Genomic DNA, 20,796 nt, shown 5'->3' on the forward strand with positions numbered 1-20,796 from the left:
AAAAGGATTGAGCAGAGGGCACAGGTTAAGGTAATTGGCAAAAGAAGCAATGGAGACAAAAGGAAAATCATGCAGTGAGTGGTCAGGTTCTATAATGCAGTGCCCGAGAGTGTGGTTGAGGCAGGGTCAATTGAAGCTTGCTAAAGGAAATTGTATCATTATTTGAAAAGGAAACATTTGCAGGGCTGGGGGAAAAGGCAGGAGTGTGGTACTTGGTGAATTGCTCCTTCAGCAGGCCAGCACAGAGACAACAGCGAAGTGGCTTTGTTCAGCACTGTATTCATTCTACTATTCCAAGAAGATCACAAATGGCAAAAAGAGATGCTACTACTCAGATAGTTTCAGATCCAAGAAATTAAAACTGTTGAGCTCACTACTTTTATTACCCCGCTCCAACAAAGATATTCTTTTATTAAAATTAAAATTAATAGATATATATATATTTATCTAAGATATGTCAAGATTCAGGAGTTGATCAAGTCTATCAACAAAATGCAATGTCTGAGCTTTATAATTTTGCTGCAGAAAATAGCCGTAACAATGAAGTGAATTAAATTGCTCCAAAACTACAAACAATGTTTGTAAACCTTAACGCAAATTTGGATCCATGATACACTTGGTCAATCCAGTATATAAAATGAACTACAGAGAAGAGAAATTGGAACTTCTGCCTATGCTCAGCTAGCTGATTGCAGTCACGATGGCTGTGGACAACTGCATTCTGACTTAATGTCCCATGATTGCTCGCAAATGAACACATTTATAGATTGCAAATGCCCATTGTCCTGAATCAATTTTGAAGACTGGCCACATGGGTGAAGCATTGGAGGATGCTTGATCCTCTCAGTATCAGAATTCACCATCCAAGAGAAAATTAACAAAACAAATGACCAAAAATAACTACATACTAAATCCAAGTGTCAGAATGTCAGAACAAAAGTAAAATACTGAGGATGCAGAAAATCTGAAATAAAAAACAGAAAGTGCATTGATCAAAAAACATCAACTCTGTTTATCTCTTCACAGATACTGCCTGACCTGCTGAGTATTTCTAGCATTTTCTGTTTTTACTTCAGAATATTGGATTGCGTTTTGGAAATCTGATGACTTATCATGAGGCGATACTCTCTTTTCCCAAAGTGATTAACTGAAAGGCATAGTTATTGGAGTGTACTTAATGGTTTATGACAAACTGACTAGGATTTCAAATTGCTGTTGTGACTTGCTTGCTCCCTTCAAAGACTCCACTTAAGAAAGCCTGTAATTGTTCTCATGGTAGCTGCCATCCCGATGTTTAAATATTGATGAAGTATTGTTTTAAAAAAGGTATCTGCCAACAAAACAAATTGAATGTGGCAATATTTACAGATGTTAAACTCACCAGCAGCATCTATGTAGCTGTGAAGTGACTTTATTTCTCTATACAAATCCTTAGACCACCCAATTCATATTAAAAGCTATGGAAATTCATGAGAAATATTAAAATCAAGACCATTAAGTCTTGAAGTGATTTATAACAGCAACTAAATCTTACCATGTTTGTTGAACATGTTTTGATACATTAATCAGAGACTAATGAGCAAGTTCCTAATTTTGCTCACACTTGGTCCAGTTGGTCCCAAGATGCCGTCTGGCAAGGTCATGAATACCCAATTGGTTAATGTCAGCTGGGATTAACTCAAGGTTGCACACAAGTGATGCCACACTATAGAAAATAAATTGAAGCAGTAGAGAGGGGACAGTGTAAATCCACTGGGATAATATCTGATTGGTAAGAATCATAGGGCTGGATTTACTGAAGCTCATCGTGGCCTGGCCCACTTGATTGTGGGAGAGGCCCTGTGACAGCTTCCAGGCAGTAGCTCAATTAAGTTTGAAGGTGCAAGGGGCTGATGCGGAAATGCCGATTGCCAGCGTTAGATGTCAATTAGGCTCATTAAAGAGCCAATTGACAGCCACGATCCCAGGGTACACTGCAATTCAGTGATGATTCAGGGATTAAATGGGAGCCCCATGGCTTTCTCATGCTGCCCAATGTGACAGAGATCAGAAACTAGCAGAATATGAAAATAACATCCCTGGGGTGCTTATTTCTGGTGTTTCCACATGCAGTTGATAATACTGCGGAAAAAAAATTGGGGTGGAACAATTTCTATGTGTTTACTAAAAGCATATTTTTTAAAAATTAGGTATGGTGCTCAGGAAATGCTTTCTTTAAATCGGTTGTTTTAATGTGGGAAGTTAAATTATCTGTTCAAACCTATAAACTGTGTAAATCCTCTGAAAGTTCAAAAGAGGAATTGGTGCATAATGTAATTTCTGTGTAAATGTTTATGTTTCAAATGTAGACACTGGGCTTTAAATAGAATTTGAGACACTTTTGGGAGCACCAAACATTTTTTTCTTCAGTGCACCTGCACTTTTACAAATAAAAAGGTGAGTAGGAGGCTGTTCCACCCCCCCAGAACCCTGTCAAAGATTTGATTTAAAACAGCAGTCGCATGTTGATGACATCAGGGGAACAGACTGGAGGAGTTACAGAGCACTAAATTAACAAAACAGTTGAAAATAAGATAAAGATTAATGAGCAAATGCATGCTAATACTGATTCATTTCCCTTGCTGCTCAGGCCAAGAAACATTTTCAAACTTTGACACCTGATAATAATTTTAAAAGTGGAAAAGGAAGAAATAATAAAGTTAATCATATCCTGACAAATAGGTAGTATCCCGAATGAAGAATCGCTCTTCAAATCTGAAAGAAAATGTCATCTTATATTAAAGAAATCCTATTACTGTCAAAAAAAGTTAGAACATTATTTGTCCCTTGGCGAGGTTTGAAATGTGCTAGCCATAAAATAGAGTTTTGCAGAATGTGCTTCATGCTCCACATGCAAAGAAACAATGTTTTTATTAACTTCTGTTTTAAGGCCAATTTATGTTATCCTTTTTGACAGATTCTTGTACATAACTGACATTCTTAGAGTATGTTAACAACTGTCTTGTAGAAAGCAATACCTAAGTCATTGGAAATTGCTACCACATTGCAGCTAGTATGTGGCTTTTGGGATTGGAACATACCTTCAGAGACGTAAGCCAAAGCCTTGTTCCTTAAAGACAGCATGGTAAGCAAATTGAAGAACAGGGCCACAAAGGTACCAACAAGAAGACGCCCCCTGCAGGATAGAGTTTTTTTTAAGCAAACTTTGGAAACTGATTTTTATTTTAATTGCATATCCTGTAATTGTATTTCTAAAAATTGATTAATCATGTGCTTTGTATTCACTAAATACACACAACTATCTGTCAAACTGAGACTCGTTGCATTTCTTCAAAACCAACTTTACAAAAACTGAAGTTTACAATCAACAAAGTATCAGTAAGCTTAGGACCGTTTCACCATTAACTGGCAAGAAAATCTGGAGACGGATGAGAGAGAAGGCAATTTTATTTTGCAAAAGGTACATCCCTACTGTGTAAAGCAATATATATTCACCTTTGGCAGTTTTGTGACATTGATACCCCTCAAGTATCATGAAGCAACTGGAGGTTATGACTGGACTGGCCCAAATACAACTCTGAAGCTACAGGTCTGGCTGAAAACCAAGACTCAGTAGTGGGTATGGTGTCCATCTATTATTGTTCCATACAAAATTTGAGAACTTTGAGCAGAAGGTACTTTTCTCTTTAGCCTTTAGTAGTAAAATCGGGAATAAGGGAATGACTAAGTTCCAGTGGAATTTAAGGCATGGATTCATCAAAAATATTGGTTCATTTCCTTACAACACAGCGCTGATGTGTATGACTCCTCTGGTGAATAGTCAATTTGTGTAAATGTCTAATTTCATGGTTTATATGTTGTAGGGATGCGACTTGTAATTTTGGGAAGTTAAATTTGTAAGATAATTGAAACTCAAATTCAGAAGTAGTCAGATCACCCAAGGTATTTACACATCAAAGGTCCTTCTTGGTATACTTAAAAAAAAGTCAAAGTTATAAAGGTGAAAGCCGTAAAACAGCAGAGTGGCCTATTTAGCTGTGGCACGCAAGACAGTAAATTTGAGAAGGAGTGCCCTGTCTTTATTAGAAATGTGAAATATTCATGTAATTCCCCAGATCAGTGAAACTGGTAAACAAGGCACAAGAGCAGAGTAAGGTGGAAGAACTCAGCAGGTCTGCCAGTATCTATCAGGAGTTAACATTGAGTCATGGACCCTTCGTCAGAACAGAGAGGGAGAAAATTAGAGCAAAAGAAACTGCAACAAAAACGTATTTTGCATTGAGGCAAAAACATGTATGGTATATTTAAAAAGTTTGGGGGGCGGGGAGTGGGGGGTGGGGTGGAGGAGAAAGGTCAAAATCTAAAGTTGCTAAATTCAATGTTGAGCCCGGGGGCTACAATGTGCCCAACTGTAAGATGAGATGCTGCTCCTTCAGCTTGTGCCAGGCTTCACTGGAGCATTGCAGCAGGCCAGAGACAGACATGTGTGCATGAGAGCAAGGTACTGAGTTAAAAATGGCATGCAACAGGAAGGTTAGGGTCATGCTTGCAAAGTGAGTGAAGGTGCTCCACAAAGCAGTCACCCAGTCTACGTTTAGTCTCCCCAGTATAGAGGAGACCGCATTGGGAGCAGTGAATACAATAGACCAAATTGAAGGGAGTACAAGTGAAATGCTGCTTAGCCTGAAAGGAGTGTTTGGGGCGTTGAATGATGAGAGGTAAAGGGGCAGGTGTTACACCTTCTGCGATTACACTGTGGGAAGGGGATGGGGAGTTGAGGGTGATGGAGGAGTGGACTAGGGAGTTACAGAAGGAGCAGTCCCTGCAGAATGCTGACAGGGGAGTGAGGAAGATGCATTTAGTGGTGGGTGAGGGGAAGGTGCATTTAGTGGTGGCATCATTCTGAAGTTGGTGGAAATGGCAGACATTGATCCTTTGAATGTGAAGGCTGGTGGGGTGAAAAATGAGGGCAAGGAGGACCCTATCCTGGTTCTGGGAGGGACGGGAAGGGCAGAAGTGCGGGAAATGGGTCAAACCCAGTTGAGTGCCCTGTTAACCACAGTGAGCGGGAAACCTTGGTTAAAGAAAAGCAGACATGTCAGAAACACAATTTTTGAACATGGCATCATCGGAACACATGCGCAGAGGCGGAGAAACCGGGAGAATAGGATGCAGTCCTTACAGGGAGCAGGACGCGAGGAAATGTAGTTGAGGGTCTTGCAGTATCCTGTAAGTTTCAATAAGATCTCCCCTCATTCTTCTAAACTCCGAGTACAGACCCAGACTCCTCAACCGTTCCTCATACGACAAGCTCTTCATTCCAGGGATCATTCTTCTGAACCTCCTCTGGGCCCTTTCCAATGCCAGCACATCCTTCCTTAGATATGGGGCCCGAAACTGCTCACAATACTCCAAATGGGATCTGACCAGAGCCTTATGCAGCCTCAGAAGTACATCCCTGCTCTTGTATTCTAGCTCTCTCGACATGAATGCTAACATTACATTTGCCTTCCTAACTGCTGACTGAACCTGCACATTAACCTTAAGAGAATCTTAAACAATGACTCCCAAGTCCCTTTGCATTTCTGATTTCCTAAGCATTTTCCCATTTAGAAAATAGTCTATGCCTCCATTCCTCCTTCCAAAGTGCATAACCTCACACTTTTCCACATTGTATTCCATTTGCCACTTCTTTGTCCACTCTCCTAACCTGTACAAGTCCTTCTGCAGCCCCCCTGCTTCCTCAATACTACCTCTTCCTCTACATATCTTTGTATCATCTGCAAATTTAGCAACAGTGCCTTCAGTTCCTTCCTCCAAATTGTTAATGTATATTGTGAAAAGTTGTGGTCCCAGCACTAACCCCTGAGGCACACCACTAGTCACCAGCTGCCATCCTGAGAAAGACCCCTTTATCCCCCCCGCTCTCTGCCTTCTGCCAGTCAACCAATCCTCTGTCCATGCCAGGATTCTGCCCTTAATACCATGGGCACTTAACTTATTTAATAGTCTCCTATGTGGCACCTTTTCAAAGGCCTTCTGGAAATCTAAATAAATCACGTCCACTGGCTCTCCTTTATCCAACTTCTTTGTTACCTCCTCAAATAACTAACAGATTTGTCAGATATGACCTCCCCTTGACAAAGCCGTGCTGACTCAGTCCTACTTTATCATGCACTTCCAAGTACTCTGCGATCTCATCTTTAATAATGGACATCTTGCCAATGACCGAAGTCAGGCTAACCGGCTTATAATTTCCCATCTGCTGCCTCCCTCCCTTCTTAAACAGCGGTGTTAGAGTTGCTACTTTCCAGGGGAGTAGCAGTATTAGTTAGAGAGCATATTACAGCGGTGCAGAGGGAGGACAATTCAGAGGGGTCGTGTAACAAGTCACTGTGGGTAGAGCTCAGAAACAGGAAGGGCGCAGTCACTATGTTGGGGGTATACTACATGCCCCCCAACAGCCCAAGGGAAGTGGAAGAACGGATATGTCAGGAGATAATGGATAGGTGCAGGAAAAATAGGGTTGTTGTAGTGGGAGACTTCAATTTCCCTGGTATAGACTGGAAATCTCGTAGGGCTGAGAGTCTGAATGGGGAGGAATTTGTAAAATGCATACAAGGAAGGTTCTTTGGAACAATATGTAGATAGCCCGACTAGGGAGGGGCTATACTGGACCTAGTACTGGGGAATGAGCCCGGTCAGGTCTTCAAAGTTTCGGTAGGGGAACATGTGGCAAATAGTGACCACAATTCTGTTAGCTTTAGGATAGTGATGGAAAAGGATGAGTGGTGTCCCAAGGGTAAGGTTTTGGATTGGGGGAAGGCTAACTTGAGTGGGATTAGGCAGAAATTGGCAGCTGTTGATTGGGAGAGGCTGTTTGAGGGTAAATCCACATCTGGCATGTGGGAGTCTTTTAAGGAACAGTTGTTAGGGCTGCAGGATAGCTATGTGCCTGTAAAAAAGGATAGGAAGGGTAGGATTCGAGAACCGTGGATAACCAGGGAAATTGAGGGATTGGTCAAAAAGAAAAGAGAGGCGTACGTTAGGTCCAGGCAGCTAAAAACGGAGGGAGCTCTGGAGGAATACAAAGAAAGTAGGAAAGAACTCAAACGAGGAATTAGAAGGGCAAAAAGGGGTCACGAAATGTCCTTGGAAGACAGGATTAAGGAGAATCCCAAGGCATTTTATTCATACGTTAGGAACAAAAGGATTGTCAGGGAAAAAAAATCAGACCTCTCGGGGACAAAAGTGGGGAATTATGCTTAGAGCCCAAAGAAGTAGGGGAGATCCTAAATGAATACTTTGCATTGGTATTCACAAAGGAGAGGGATGTGTTGACTGGGAGTGTCTCGGAGGGGAGTGTTGACCCGTCAGCAAAAATCTCCATTACAAGGGAGGAAGTGTTAGGTTTTTTAGGGAATATAAAGACTGACAAATCCCCAGGGTCTGATGGAATCTATCCAAGGCTGCTCAGGGAGACGAGAGATGAAATCGCTGGGTCTCTGACACAAATCTTTGTCTCGTCACTGGACACAGGTGAGGTCCCAGAGGATTGGAGGATAGCTAATGTGGTCCCGTTATTTAAGAAGGGTAGGAAGGATAACCCTGGAAATTATAGGCCGGTGAGCTTGACGTCCGTGGTAGGGAAGTTGTTGGAGAGGATTCTTAGAGATAGGATGTATGCGCATTTAGAAAGGAATAAACTCATTAACGATAGTCAGCATGGTTTTGTGAGAGGGAGGTCATGCCTCACTAACCTGGTGGCGTTTTTTGAAGAAGTGACTAGAATGGTTGACGAGGGAAGGGCCGTGAATGTCGTCTATATGGACTTTAGTAAAGCGTTTGACAAAGTCCCTCATGGTAGGTGAGTGCAAAAGGTTGGATCTCATGGGATAAAGGGGGAGGTGGCTAGTTGGGTGGTGAACTGGCTTGGTCACAGAAGACAGAGGGTGGCAGTGGAAGGGTCTTTTTCCGGCTGGATGCCTGTGACTAGTGGTGTTCCGCAGGGCTCTGTATTGGGACCTCTGCTGTTTGTGATTTATATAAACGATCTGGAAGAAGGTGTAACTGGGGTGATCAGTAAGTTTGCGGACAACACGAAAATGGCTGGACTTGCAGATAGTGAGGAACATTGTCAGAGGCTACAGAAGGATATAGATAGGCTGGAAACTTGGGCAAAAAAATGGCAGATGGAGTTCAATCCAGATAAATGCGAAGTGATGCATTTTGGTAGAACTAACGTAGGGGGAGCTATACGAGAAATGGCAGAACCATAAAGGGTGTAGATACGCAGAGGGACCTGGGTGTGCAAGTCCACAGATCCTTGAAGGTGACGTCATAGGTGGAGAAGGTAGTGAATAAGGCATATGGCATGCTTGCCTTTATAGGACCGGGGGGGGGGGGGGGGGAGAGAGAGAGAGAGAGAGAGAGAGAGAGGGGAGAGAGAGAGAGAGCGAGGGGGAGAGAGGTTTAACACGGATATCAGAAGAACGTATTTTACACAGAGGATGGTGGGGCCCGGAATGCGCTGCCGGGCAAGGTGGTGGAGGCGGACACACTGGGAACTTTTAAGACTTATCTAGAAGAGCCACATGAACGGAGTGGGAATGGAGGGATACAAAAGAATGGTCTAGTTTGGACCAGGGAGCGGCGTGGGCTTGGAGGGCCGAAGGGTCTGTTCCTGTGCTGTATTGTTCTTTGTTCTCTGGTACCCTCCCTGCCTCCAGTGATTTCTGAAAGATCACCACCAATGCCTCCACAATTTCCTCAGCTATCTCTTTTAGAACCCTGGGGCGTAGTCCATTCGGTCCAGGTGATTTATCCATCTTTAGACCTTTCAATTTCCCCAGAACCTTCTCCTTAGTGATGGCCACTACATTCACCTGTGCTCCCTGACTCTCCTGGAGCTCTGGCATCCCACACGTGTCTTCCACCATGAAGATTGATGCAAAGTAACTATTCAGTTCCTCTGCCATTGCTTTGTTTCCTATTACTATTTCTGTAGGTACAGATTGCAGGGAGACAATCTTTTGTTTTGGGTTCATTTGTGTATTTTCACCCAAACCAGATAGCTGGAACCTGGAATCAGCTTTAAGACAAGAAGAGAGGGAAATATGCCAGGAGCTGTGGACTATTAAGTAAGAAAGCAGTGAAACCCATGCTTGAACTGGGGTGTTCACGGTTATGAGATGCTTAAAGAGAATTGAACGGTTGCTTGGCTGAATGCGAATGGAAGATCCACCAAGAAATGTCATACCCAAAAGAATAGCAGGAACATGGAGGAAAATCAAAGTGAGTTCCTGAGAGCTGTGGCACACCTTGGTTTTCTTTACCAGGAGAAGTGAAATAACTTTGAAGATTCTGAAAAGTACAGGTGAAGTCTTAGCTGGAATTAAAGTCAAAACGGGAAGTGGTCTGTTAAGATTTTTAGCTTTAAAGAATTAGGGTTTACAAAATATGGTGTAAAATTTGTAGCACTTGTTTTACTTAATTCTTATACAATAGAGGTTTTTGCTTAAAGCATGACATCTTGTGGTATTTAGTTTATAGCTGGGATTTCGAGTTTAATTTTAAAAGTTAACGGTTGGCTTTGCAATCATAACGCACTTCACTTAAGAAAAACGGAATACCATTTACATTTGCTATCAAGATACTACTAAAATATTTATTTATGCAGAACTAAATTTTAAAAAACTTACGTATGAATTTCAGGTGGTTCTAGAAATCGCTCCACACTGTTTTGAAAAAGAAGTTAAAGGATTTAAACTGCTGCATTGCTAAAGGAAGAGAAAGCAATCATAGTACTTCACAGAAATGAAGCAGAAGAGATTAAAAAGGTTTTAAACATAAAAGGCTACAGTGCGCTTTTGCTCATATTGTCAACCCATTGGTCAGCAGTCACAACATGTTATTTAATTTTATTTTTTATAAAACATTTTGCAATTTTCCATCCATTCTCCTCTTCTGAAGATATCAACTCATGACAGAATATAACTACAAGAATGTTGGTCACTGCACAGTACCAAGCCCACATGGCCACTTGATGTAAGGTTATTCTAGTTAGATTTTTCTTTGCTAGTGCAGTGGCAGGAGTGGCGAGTGCTGGTGGTGGAGGACACAAAGGAGGGGTGCAAGGTCAATTCCAAACCCCCAAAGTCTATTCCAGCTCAGATAGTTTAGCATGGACTAGAAATCTAAAATGGATGATATATATAGCTCAACCATGCATTGTATCCACCAATAGCCATTAGAGGATTGGGGTGGTGCAATGCATCACCGTTAAATTTTTGGGCAGCTTGGCAAGTAGGTATTTTCCATAATCAGATAACTATGCAATTTTTTTTCTGGAATCATTAATATTCAATATGACAATTAATTCAGATAACTGAAAGCTGTCTGCATATTTCAAAGCTTTTCAGAAATCAATGCAAGTAAAGAATTGTAAATATCTGATTCTAAGAGTGATGCTTCTCTACCAGAGAAAAGTTGGATTCAAACTTAATGCATCCAGCAATTCATAAGATTTAAAAATCATGATACACTAGCAGACCACATTTAACACACAGGATACATAAGCATATTGAGAGCAGGCAAAAAAGTAAAACGCTACATAGTTCCAGATTTATTACACTGTATAGAGGTTTAGAAAACAGATATTGTTAAATACTGACTTCCTATTTTCCCCACATTAACTGTACACAGTTTTGAAAGAGTTTTACCTTATTTCTAAGCAATCCATCTGTAGCATGGAGCACATGCAACAAATAGGTTCCTTTGCATTAGCCTGAAAATAAAACAATATCCAACCTTTCTAATCAAGGTGTTCTAATCAACAGCTCATGGTGCCTAGACATAGCTACACTGGTGAGTTTCTGCTCTCTGTACTTAGAATACCTGACTCTAAAATGCCGCCCCTACTACTGACCGCAGGAGTTCACTCTGTTATCCTGACAGCAATTTACATCCTACCACACGTAGCATGAAGACTGCGTTGGACGAAATATATGCCACCACAAATAGCCTCAAGATGAAACATCCTGAGGCCTTATTCATTGTGGTCAGGGACTTCAATCAGGCCAAGCCCAAGAGTGTTCTGTCAAGATACCATCAACATGTCTCTTGTTCCATCAGAGGCCCAAACATCCTAGACCACTGCTACACAAATATCAAAAATGCCTACCGCTCTATCGCTCGCCCACACTTTGGTAAATCAGACCATAAGGCTGTGCTTCTGCTCCCGGCTCAGAAGCAAAAACTGAAATGGGAGAATCCATCGAAGGAAGTTGTGCAATGCTGTCTGAGGAATTGGATGATATCCTAGGGACTGCTTAGAGTAAGCAGACTGGTCAGTATTTAAAAACACTGCGGCTATCCTGAATGACGACAGTAACTGATTTCATTAGTAAGTGTATGACTGTGCGCCATAGAAGCTAATCTCAGTGTTTCCCAACCGGAAACCATGGATGAACAGGAATATCCACTGCTTGCTGCAGACCAGGTCTGAGGTATTCAAGTTAGGCAACCCTGACCTATACAAGAAAGCCAGATATGATCTATCAAAGATGCAAAAAGACAATACCAGACCAAGCTAGAATCCCAGGCTAGCCATATGGGATCCCGCCGACTATGGCAAGGTCTGCAAGACGTAACAGGCCACAAGAAGGAGGCAGGTAAATTGCTGGCTCCAATGCAACCCTCCCCGATGAGCTAAATGCATTCTATGCCCGTTCTGAGCAAGAGGTCAGCGTGAGCACACCCTCCATCCCAGAAGCCTCGGATGAACCTGTATCCGAGGTCACCATTGCCGATGTCAGAACAGCCTTCTCAAAAGTCAACCCATGGAAAGCAACTGACTCAGATGGGACCAGCTGGCGGGGGTATTTGCAACCTCTTCTTCAACCTCTCTTTACAAAAATCTGAGGTCCCTACCTGCTTCAAGATGATGACCATCATCCCGGTACCAAAGTAAAGCTAGGTAGTGTGCCTTTGCCTTAATGACAATCGTCCAGTGGCTCTGACATCCATCATTATAGAACCATAGAACATTACAGCACAGAGACAGGCCTTTTGGCCCTTCTTGGCTGTGCTGAACCATTTGTCTGCCTAGTCCCACTGACCTGCACCTGGACCATATCCCTCCACAGCCCTCTCATCCATGTACCTGTCCAAGTTTTTCTTAAATGTTAAAAGTGAGCCCGCATTCACCACTTCATCTGGCAGCTCATTCCACACTCCCACCACTCTGTGTGTGAAGAAGCCCCCCCTAATATTCCCTTTAAACTTTTCCTCCTTCACCCTTAACCCATGTCCTCTAGTTTTTTTCTCCCCTAGCCTCAGTGGAAAAAGCCTGCTTGCATTCACTGTATCTATACCCATCATAATTTTATACACCTCTATCAAATCTCCCCTCATTCTTCTACGCTCCAGGGAATAAAGTCCTAACCTATTTAACCTTTCTCTGTAACTCAGTTTCTCAAGTCCCGGCAACATCCTTGTAAACCTTCTCTGCACTCTTTCAACCTTATTAATATCCTTCCTGTAATTAGGTGGCCAAAACTACACACAATACTCTAAATTGAGCCTCACCAATGTCTTATACAACCTCACCATAACATTCCAACTCTTATACTCAATACTTGGATTTATAAAGGCCAATGTACCAAAAGCACTCTTTACGACCCTATCTTCCTGTGACGCCACTTTTAGGGAATTATGTATCTGTATTCCCAGATCCCTCTGTTCTACTGCACTCTTCAGTGTCCTACCACTTTCCTTGTATGTTCTACCTTGGTTTGTCCTTCCAAAGTGCAATACCTCACACTTGTCTGCATTGAACGCCATCTGTCATTTTTCAGCCCATTTTTCTAGCTGGTCCAAATCCCTCTGCAAGCTTTGAAAACCTTCCTCACTGTCCACTACATCTCCAATCTTTGTATCAACAACAAATTTGCTGATCCAATTTACCACATTATCATCCAGATCATTGATATAGATGACAAACAACAATGGACCCAGCACTGATCCCTGTGGCACACCACTAGTCACAGGCCTCCACTCAGAGAAGCAATCCTCCACTACCACTCTCTGGCTTCTTCATTCTTCCATTGAGCTAATGTCTAATCCAATTTACTACCTCTCCATGTATACCTAGCGACTGAACCTTCCTAACTAACCTCCCATGCGGGACCTTGTCAAAGGCCTTACTGAAGTCCATGTAGACAACATCCACTGCCTTCCCTTCATCCACTTTCCTGGTAACCTCCTCGAAAAACTCTAATAGATTGGTTAAACATCACCTACCACGCACAAAGCCATGTTGACTCTCCCTAATAAGTCCCTGTCTATCCAAATATTTGTAGATCCTATCTCTTAGTACTCCTTCCAATAATTTACCTACTACTGACGTCAAACTTACCGGCCTATAATTTCCCGCATTACGTTTTGAGCCTTTTTTAAACAACGGAACAACATGAGCTATCCTCCAATCATCCGGCACCTCACCCGTGGATACCGACATTTTAAATATATCTGCCAGGGCCCCTGCAATTTCAACACTAGTCTCCTTCAAGGTCCAAGGGAATACCCTGTCCGGTCCTGGGGATTTATCCACTCTGATTTGCCTCAAGACAGGTCCAAGGGAATACCCTGTCCGGTCCTGGGGATTTATCCACTCTGATTTGCCTCAAGACAGCAAGCACTTCCTCCCCTTTAATCTGTATAGGTTCCATGACCTCCCTACTTGTTTGCCTTATTTCCATAGACTCCATGCCAGTTTCCTTAGTAAATACGGATGTAAAAAAACCCATTTAATATCTCCCCCATTTCTTTTGGTTCCATACATAGCCGACCACTCTGATCTTCAAGAGGACCAATTTTATCCCTTACTATCCTTTTGTTCTTAATATACCTGTAGAAGCTCTTAGGATTATCCTTCACCTTGTCTACCAAAGCAACCTCATGTCTTCTTTTAGCACTCCTGATTTCTTTCTTAATTAGTTTCTTGCACTTTTTATACTCCTCAAGCATCTTATTTGCTCCCTGTTGCCTATACATGTCATACATCTCTCTCTTCTTCTTTATCAGAGTTCCAGTATCCCTCGAGAACCAAGGTTCCTTATTCTTATTCACTTTGCCTTTAATCCTGACAGGAACATACAAACTCTGCACTCTCAAAATTTCTCCTTTGAAGGCCTCCCACTTACCAATCACATCCTTGCCAGAGAACAGCTTGTCCCAATCCACGCTTTTTAGATCCTTTCTCATTTCTTCAAATTTGGCCTTTTTCCAGTTTAGAACCTCAACCCGAGGACCAGATCTATCTTTATCCATGATCAAGTTGAAACTAATGGCGTTATGATCACTGGAACCAAAGTGTTCCCCTACACACACTTCCGTCACTTGTCCTAACTCGTTTCCTAATAGGAGATCTAATATTGCATCCTCTCTAGTTGGTACCTCCATATATTGATTTAGAAAATTTTCCTGAACACATTTTACAAACTCTAACCCGTCTAGAATAACAGTATGGGAGTCCCAATCTATATGTGGAAAATAAAAATCCCCTACTATCACAACTTTATGTTTCCTGCAGTTGTCTGCTATCTCTCTGCAGATTTGCTCCTCCAATTCTCGCTGACTATTGGGTGGTCTATAATACACCCCCATTAATGTGGTCATACCTTTCCTGTTTCTCAGCTCCATCCATATGGCCTCGGTAGACAAGCTCTCTCATCTGTCCTGCCTGAGCACTGCTGTAACATTTTCCCTGACTAGCAATGCCACCCCCCCACCCTTCATCCCTCTGCCTCTATCACGTCTGAAACATCGGAACCCTGGGACATTGAGCTGCCAGTCCTGCCCCTCCTGTAGCCAAGTTTCACTAATGGCTATAATGTCATAATTCCACGTGTCAATCCACGCCCTCAGCTCGTCTGCCTTCCCCACAATACTCCTGACATTGAAATAGACATACCTCAGAAGATTATTATCACCACACACAACCCTTCTATTTGTGATTTTGCATGAACTATTATCATTTATTTTCACCCCAGCTCCACTATCTGCTCTGGCACTCTGGTTCCCATCCCCCTGCAAATCTAGTTTAAACCCTCCCCAATAACACTAGCAAACCTCCCTGCAAGTATATTGGTCTCCTTGTAGTTCAGGTGTAACCTGTCTCTCTTGTACAGGTCCCACCTGCCCCAGAAGAGGTTCCAATGATCTAGAAATCTGAAACCCTGCCTCCTACACCAGTTGCTCAGCCACGTGTTCATCCGCCCGAGCATCCTACTCTTACCCTCACTGGCACGTGGCACAGGTAGCAATCCTGAGATTACTACCCTCGGGGTCCTGCTTTTTAACTTCCTACCAAGCTCTCTATACTCACTCTTCAGGACCTCCTCACTCTTCCTTCCTACGTCATTGGTACCAATGTGTACCATGACATCTGGCTGATCACCCTCCCACTTCAGAATGTTGTGCACTCGATCAGAGACATCCCTGACCCTGGCACCCGGGAGGCAACAAACCATCCGGGAGTCTCTGTCACGACTACAGAACCTCCTGTCTGTACCTCTGACTATCGAGTCCCCTATCACTACCGCTCTTCTCTTCTTCCACCCTCCCTTCTGCGCTGCAGAACCAGACTCAGTGCCAGAGATCCGGCTGCCGCAGCTTGCCCCAGGTAAGGCATCCCCCACAACAGTATCCAAATCGGTATACCTGTTGTGGAGGGGAACCCTGCCCTGTCTGCCCTTTCCCTCGCTTGACGGTAACCCAATTACCTGTGCTCTGTGCCTTTGGCGTAACTGCCTCCCTGAAGCTACTATCTATAAACTCCTCATTCTCCCGAATGATCCGGAGGTCATCCAGCTCCTGCTCCAGTTCCCTAACGCAGTTTGTTAGGAGCTGCAGCTGGATGCACCTCCTGCAGGTGTCGTTGTCAGGGACACCGAAAGTCTCCCTGACTTCCCACATCCTGCAAGAGAAGCATTCCAACATCCTGCCTGGCATTCTTTCTACTCTGAAGAAACAAAAACATCTTACCGGAACCTACCCTCGCCTCTGCCTGTTCATGCCGAAGCCTGTTTGAGCCAAAGCCGTCCCACTCTGCTCCCTCTCACTCCGCCGCCCGCTGGATAGAGTGGCCTGCTTTTTAAACCTTCTGCGTGCTACTGGCTGACATCAGGCGCCTGCGCAGTCTCGCGTTCCACTCGCTGCCTCCCTTGCTCCGACTCAAAAAATTCACTGGGGCCTACTTCCGGTTTTACACTCCCGGCTGCTTTAGAGAAAAGAAAACTCCGAAAAAAAGAGTAAGTTAAAAATACCTCTTACCTACTAGCTCTCCTCACTTGAACCACCATTATGAAGTGCTTCAAAAGGTTAGTCATGGCACAAATCAATTCCTGCCTCCCAGACTGCCTGGATCCACTACAATTCGCCTATCGCTGCAACAGGTCCAAGACAGACACCATCTCCCCGGCCCTACACTCAACACTGGAACACCTAGATAACAAAGTCACCTGGAGTCATAGAGGTTTACAGCATGGAAACAGGCCCTTCGGCCCAACTTGTCCATGCCGCCCTTACCTATGTCAGACTCCTATTCATAGACTACAGCTCAGCCTTTAACACCATTATTCCTACAAGATTCATCTCCAAACTTCGTGGCCTGGGGCTCGGTTCCTCCCTCTTGAGACTGGATCCTGAACATCCTAACACACAGACTGCCATCAGTAAGGATAGGCAACAGCACCACTTCCACGATCATCCTCAACACTGGTGCTGCACAAGGCTGTGTCCTCAGCCCCTTACTATACTCCTTATAAACCTTTGACAGCATGGCCAAATTCCCCTCCAACTCGATTTTCAAATTTGCTGATGACGCCACCATTGTGGGTCAGATCTCAAATAACGATGAGAGAGTACAGGAAAGGCAAGAGAATCTGGTGAACTGGTGCGATGACAATAATCTCAATGTCAACAAAACGAAGAAGATAGTCATCGACTTCAGGAAGTGTAGTGGAGGGCATGTCCCTGTCTACATCAATGGGGACGAAGTAGAAATGTCAGGAGCTTTAATTTTTTAGATGTCCAGATCACTAACAACCTGTCCTGGTCCCTCCATGCAGACGCTATAGTTAAGAAAACCCACCAACGCCTCTACTTTCTCAGGAGACTAAGGAACTTTGGCACGTCCGCTACAACTCATACTAACTTCTACAGATGCACCATAGAAAGCATTTTTTCCGGTTGTATCACAGCTGTTGTTCTGTCCAAGACTGCAAAAAACTACAAAGGGTCGTGAACGAAACCCAGTCCATCACTCAAATCAGCTTCCCATCTATTGACACACTCTACACTTCCCGCTGCCCCAGAAGTGCAGTCAGCATAATCAAAGACTCCACGCACCCTGGACATACTCTTTTCCACCTTCTTCCATCAGGAAAAAGATACAAAAGTCTGAGATTACGTACCAACCAACTCAAAAATAGCTTCTTCCCTGCTGCCATCAGACTTTTGGATACACCTACCTCACATTAAGTTGATCTTTCTCTACACCCTAGCTATGACTGCAATACTACATTCTGCACTCTCTCCTTTCCTTCCCTATGTACCGTATGCTTTGTATGAATAGCGTGCAAGAAACAATATGTTTCACTGTATACTAATACATGTGACAATAATAAATCAAATCAATCTCAAAAAGGCACAGGCATTTTTTAAAAAAAGAACAGTACCCTCATCTATCAGGAGTGTAATAGGTATTTCTCTTTGGACTCTTTCATGTCTTTAGATTTGAGTCGAATGCCAAGAAATACCTTAAATTAATTTATATTTTTCAACAAATTGATGTGGTGCACGGCACTTTCATGGGATGTGGGTGGCACTGGCTAGGCCAGCATTTATTGCCCATCTTTAATGATTCCAAGGATCATTAATTTGATCCCTACTTTATCCCAGTGAGAACAAAATTATTTATTTTCCTGTGTCCTTGCAATTGAAGGGGGCTGGGGGCAGGGGAAAATTAAAGTTTTTATTAAAGCTAAAGTTTTTATTAGTCACAAGTAAGACTTATATTAACATTGCAATGAAGTTAATGTGAAATTCCCTTCTACTAGATTTTCACTCTATTACCATACAGAAAATGTATGTGTGATATTTGGATAGGGACAAGATTAAGGTCAGCAGTCATTAGCATCCTCAAAGAACCAGTCTGCCAACATGCAAAAATAGCTGTTGGTACCAATGAAACTGTACCACAGCAGAAGGCAAATATATTCAATCAAAAAGGGGAGAGGGAAGGATCGTTGGGTTAAATTCACTGGCGGCAGGATGAGTCCTTTAAGTGACCATTAATTTTCCATTTAAGGCCCTCAATTTGCAGCAGCCAGAAGTGGACCATGGGTCTTCCTGCCCCAGATTTTATTGGCAAAGGTGGGAGGGGGCTCACACGCCAACCTCTTGCCTGATTAAACACCCTCCTTGCCTCCAATTATGCCATGAAAGGGGCACAAAATTTCCCAACAAGTCTGATTCTTTCAATCTTCGCTTCTGGGCTTGAATTTGATCTTCTCTTTTAAAGAACAAAAAGTAAAATAAAACATAGGTCAAAAGATCATTATGGATAACAATTTGTCATTCTACCAGTCTTCTTTCATCCTTTCAGAATGAACCCATAAAAATGCATTTTATGTTGGTACTTTATTGTACATACTGGTTGGTGACAGTTAAAAGCAAATGGTAGTCTAGGTAAATAGTGCATTGTGCCAGAGTGTGAGGAAGGAGTTTCATGGATGTGATACTGAATGTGCGTTTAATATGTCACATTGAAAAAGCTTCCAGAAATTAGCTGATAAGCTCTGATATAACAACACTTAGTTTTTTATTAAACAGCAATAGGTATTAAATGGAAATGATGGCTTTGCATTTACTAAATCTTTGGTTTGGATACCCTCAATCATTCTGAATCTGAATAAAACTTTAAAGTAACACCAAAATGTAATCAACAAAGCACATCACCCCTTCCTCTCTTTTTTGGCACAATTCTAAAATACTCTCAAATTCCGCAATTATTGCTTTAGTGCTGAATGAACAATTGTGCTCTTGCATTTATAAAATATTGATTAGCCTGATGCATGTCAGTACAGGATAAATTTTCACGGTAAAATGTTACGTGTCAATCAAAGGGAAAAGGACCCACATTCCTACCTTTCTTTGAGTATAAAGAGAGCCCCGAGCTGTGCCAGGACAGTGGCAGCGAACACTGCTAATACTTCAAACCTCTCAAACCTGAAATTTAAGCATCAGGCAGGAAAACAAGTGTCACGATTGTAAAACAATCCATGCATGGTTCTCAGTAATGCATAAGCTATTCCACGCAGAGTAGAAATAGGTGCAAGATATAACTAAAACAGCTCGAACATATCATTCACTAACCCCCCCAATTAATGCTAAAACCTTTAAGATGGTCGAAATAAAAGTTCCTGATTTCAACTGACGAATGCAATCCCATTCAGGTAAAAAAAAAAGTAAGGTCACTTTCAAATACGTTGGTTATAGATCTTATCTTGAAAATAAATTTAAATTTAATACATTTAAAACTAACATTATACATAGCTGAATCTTACTGTTAAATTAAATTTCAGGAAGATTCAATAAATTTCAAATGCATTTTCCTGTTCCAAATTTTTTCCTTCCAGGGATATTTCTTCTGCGAGGAGCAACTAGAGAAATAAAATCAATATGATTTGTCTTTCAGGCAAGACGTTAAACCATAGTCTGTCCTCTTGATAAAACACAGAAGATCCCATGGCATTACTTTGAAAAACAAGGACTTCTTGATCATTTTTAATTCCTCAACCAATGTCACAGAATCACAGGCACAGAATTTAGGAGCAGGAGTAGGGCTGTTTGGCCTTTCGAGCCTGCTTTGTCACTCAATAAGATCATGGCTGATCTGATTGCAATCTCAACTCCAGTTTCTTGTCTGTCCCCCGCCCCCGGTAATCCTGGATTCCGTTGTCTATCAAAATTCTATCCATATCAGCTACCACTGTTTTACAGGAAAGAGAATTCCAGAGAGAAAAATATTTTCCTCACTCAATATTTTCTTAAACTGTTTACCTAGTTCTAAGTCGGAATTCTTCCAAAGAAATTCTAATGTCGAATCCGTGTGAAAACTGGAGTAATTAACGCTGATTTTTTTCAGTGGGAGTTCAGAGAAGAATCTCCCACACTCACTGCAGAGGTCACCAGCGTGAATATCATTAAAAATCAGGGGACGGGGCACATTCCTGCTGGAGAGGCTGAAATCAGCGCACTGAGTGGGCTACTGTGCATGCACCAATCTGTCAGTGCCGAGATCAGCCCATGCGCAGTGGCCCCGCACTGATGGCCTCCCGATTGCTGGCCAGCCCCGTGATCCCCGCAACACAGCTCCCCCCCCCCCCCCCCGCCCTCCCCACAGCCCGATCGCTGGCCCTCCCGACCATTGCTGAGCCCAGCCCCAATCCCCCCCCGATCGCCGTGATCTCCAGCCCCTCTGCGCCGACTTCCAATCATCCCCCCCCCCCCCATCCCACTCTGATCGCTGGCCTCTCTGCTTCCCCCACCGATCCCTATGCAGAGTAGCAGCTGAAGCCCCCACCACTCCACCAATTGCCCCCTAGGCCCCGCCCTCTTGGCATTGTCCCATGCACGTTGGGCAGTGCCAAGATGCCCCTAGTTTCTAGGTGTCCAGATCACCAACCTGTCCTGGGAGGCAAACCCAACCTCCCATCCACTGACTCTGTC

The 20,796-nt window shown here is 43.0% G+C and overlaps 1 protein-coding gene across 1 annotated transcript in view; it reads right to left on the reverse strand.

Annotated features, from left to right (window-relative positions):
- slc30a6 (solute carrier family 30 member 6) overlaps positions 1–19,293 on the reverse strand; it is a 70,370-nt gene extending 51,077 nt beyond the window's left edge. The window contains exons 1-3 of the mRNA XM_078229583.1: positions 19,213–19,293; positions 9,702–9,737; positions 3,081–3,175 (exon numbers count right to left, since the gene is read on the reverse strand). Coding sequence (XP_078085709.1) covers positions 3,081–3,123 — 43 coding nt within the window. The 5' untranslated portion in view covers positions 3,124–3,175; positions 9,702–9,737; positions 19,213–19,293. The remainder of the gene's footprint in view (positions 1–3,080; positions 3,176–9,701; positions 9,738–19,212) is intronic.
- Positions 19,294–20,796: the final 1,503 nt, after the last annotated feature.

Source organism: Mustelus asterias, chromosome 15, assembly GCF_964213995.1.
Source record: "Mustelus asterias chromosome 15, sMusAst1.hap1.1, whole genome shotgun sequence".
In the NCBI taxonomy this organism is placed as follows: domain Eukaryota; kingdom Metazoa; phylum Chordata; class Chondrichthyes; order Carcharhiniformes; family Triakidae; genus Mustelus; species Mustelus asterias.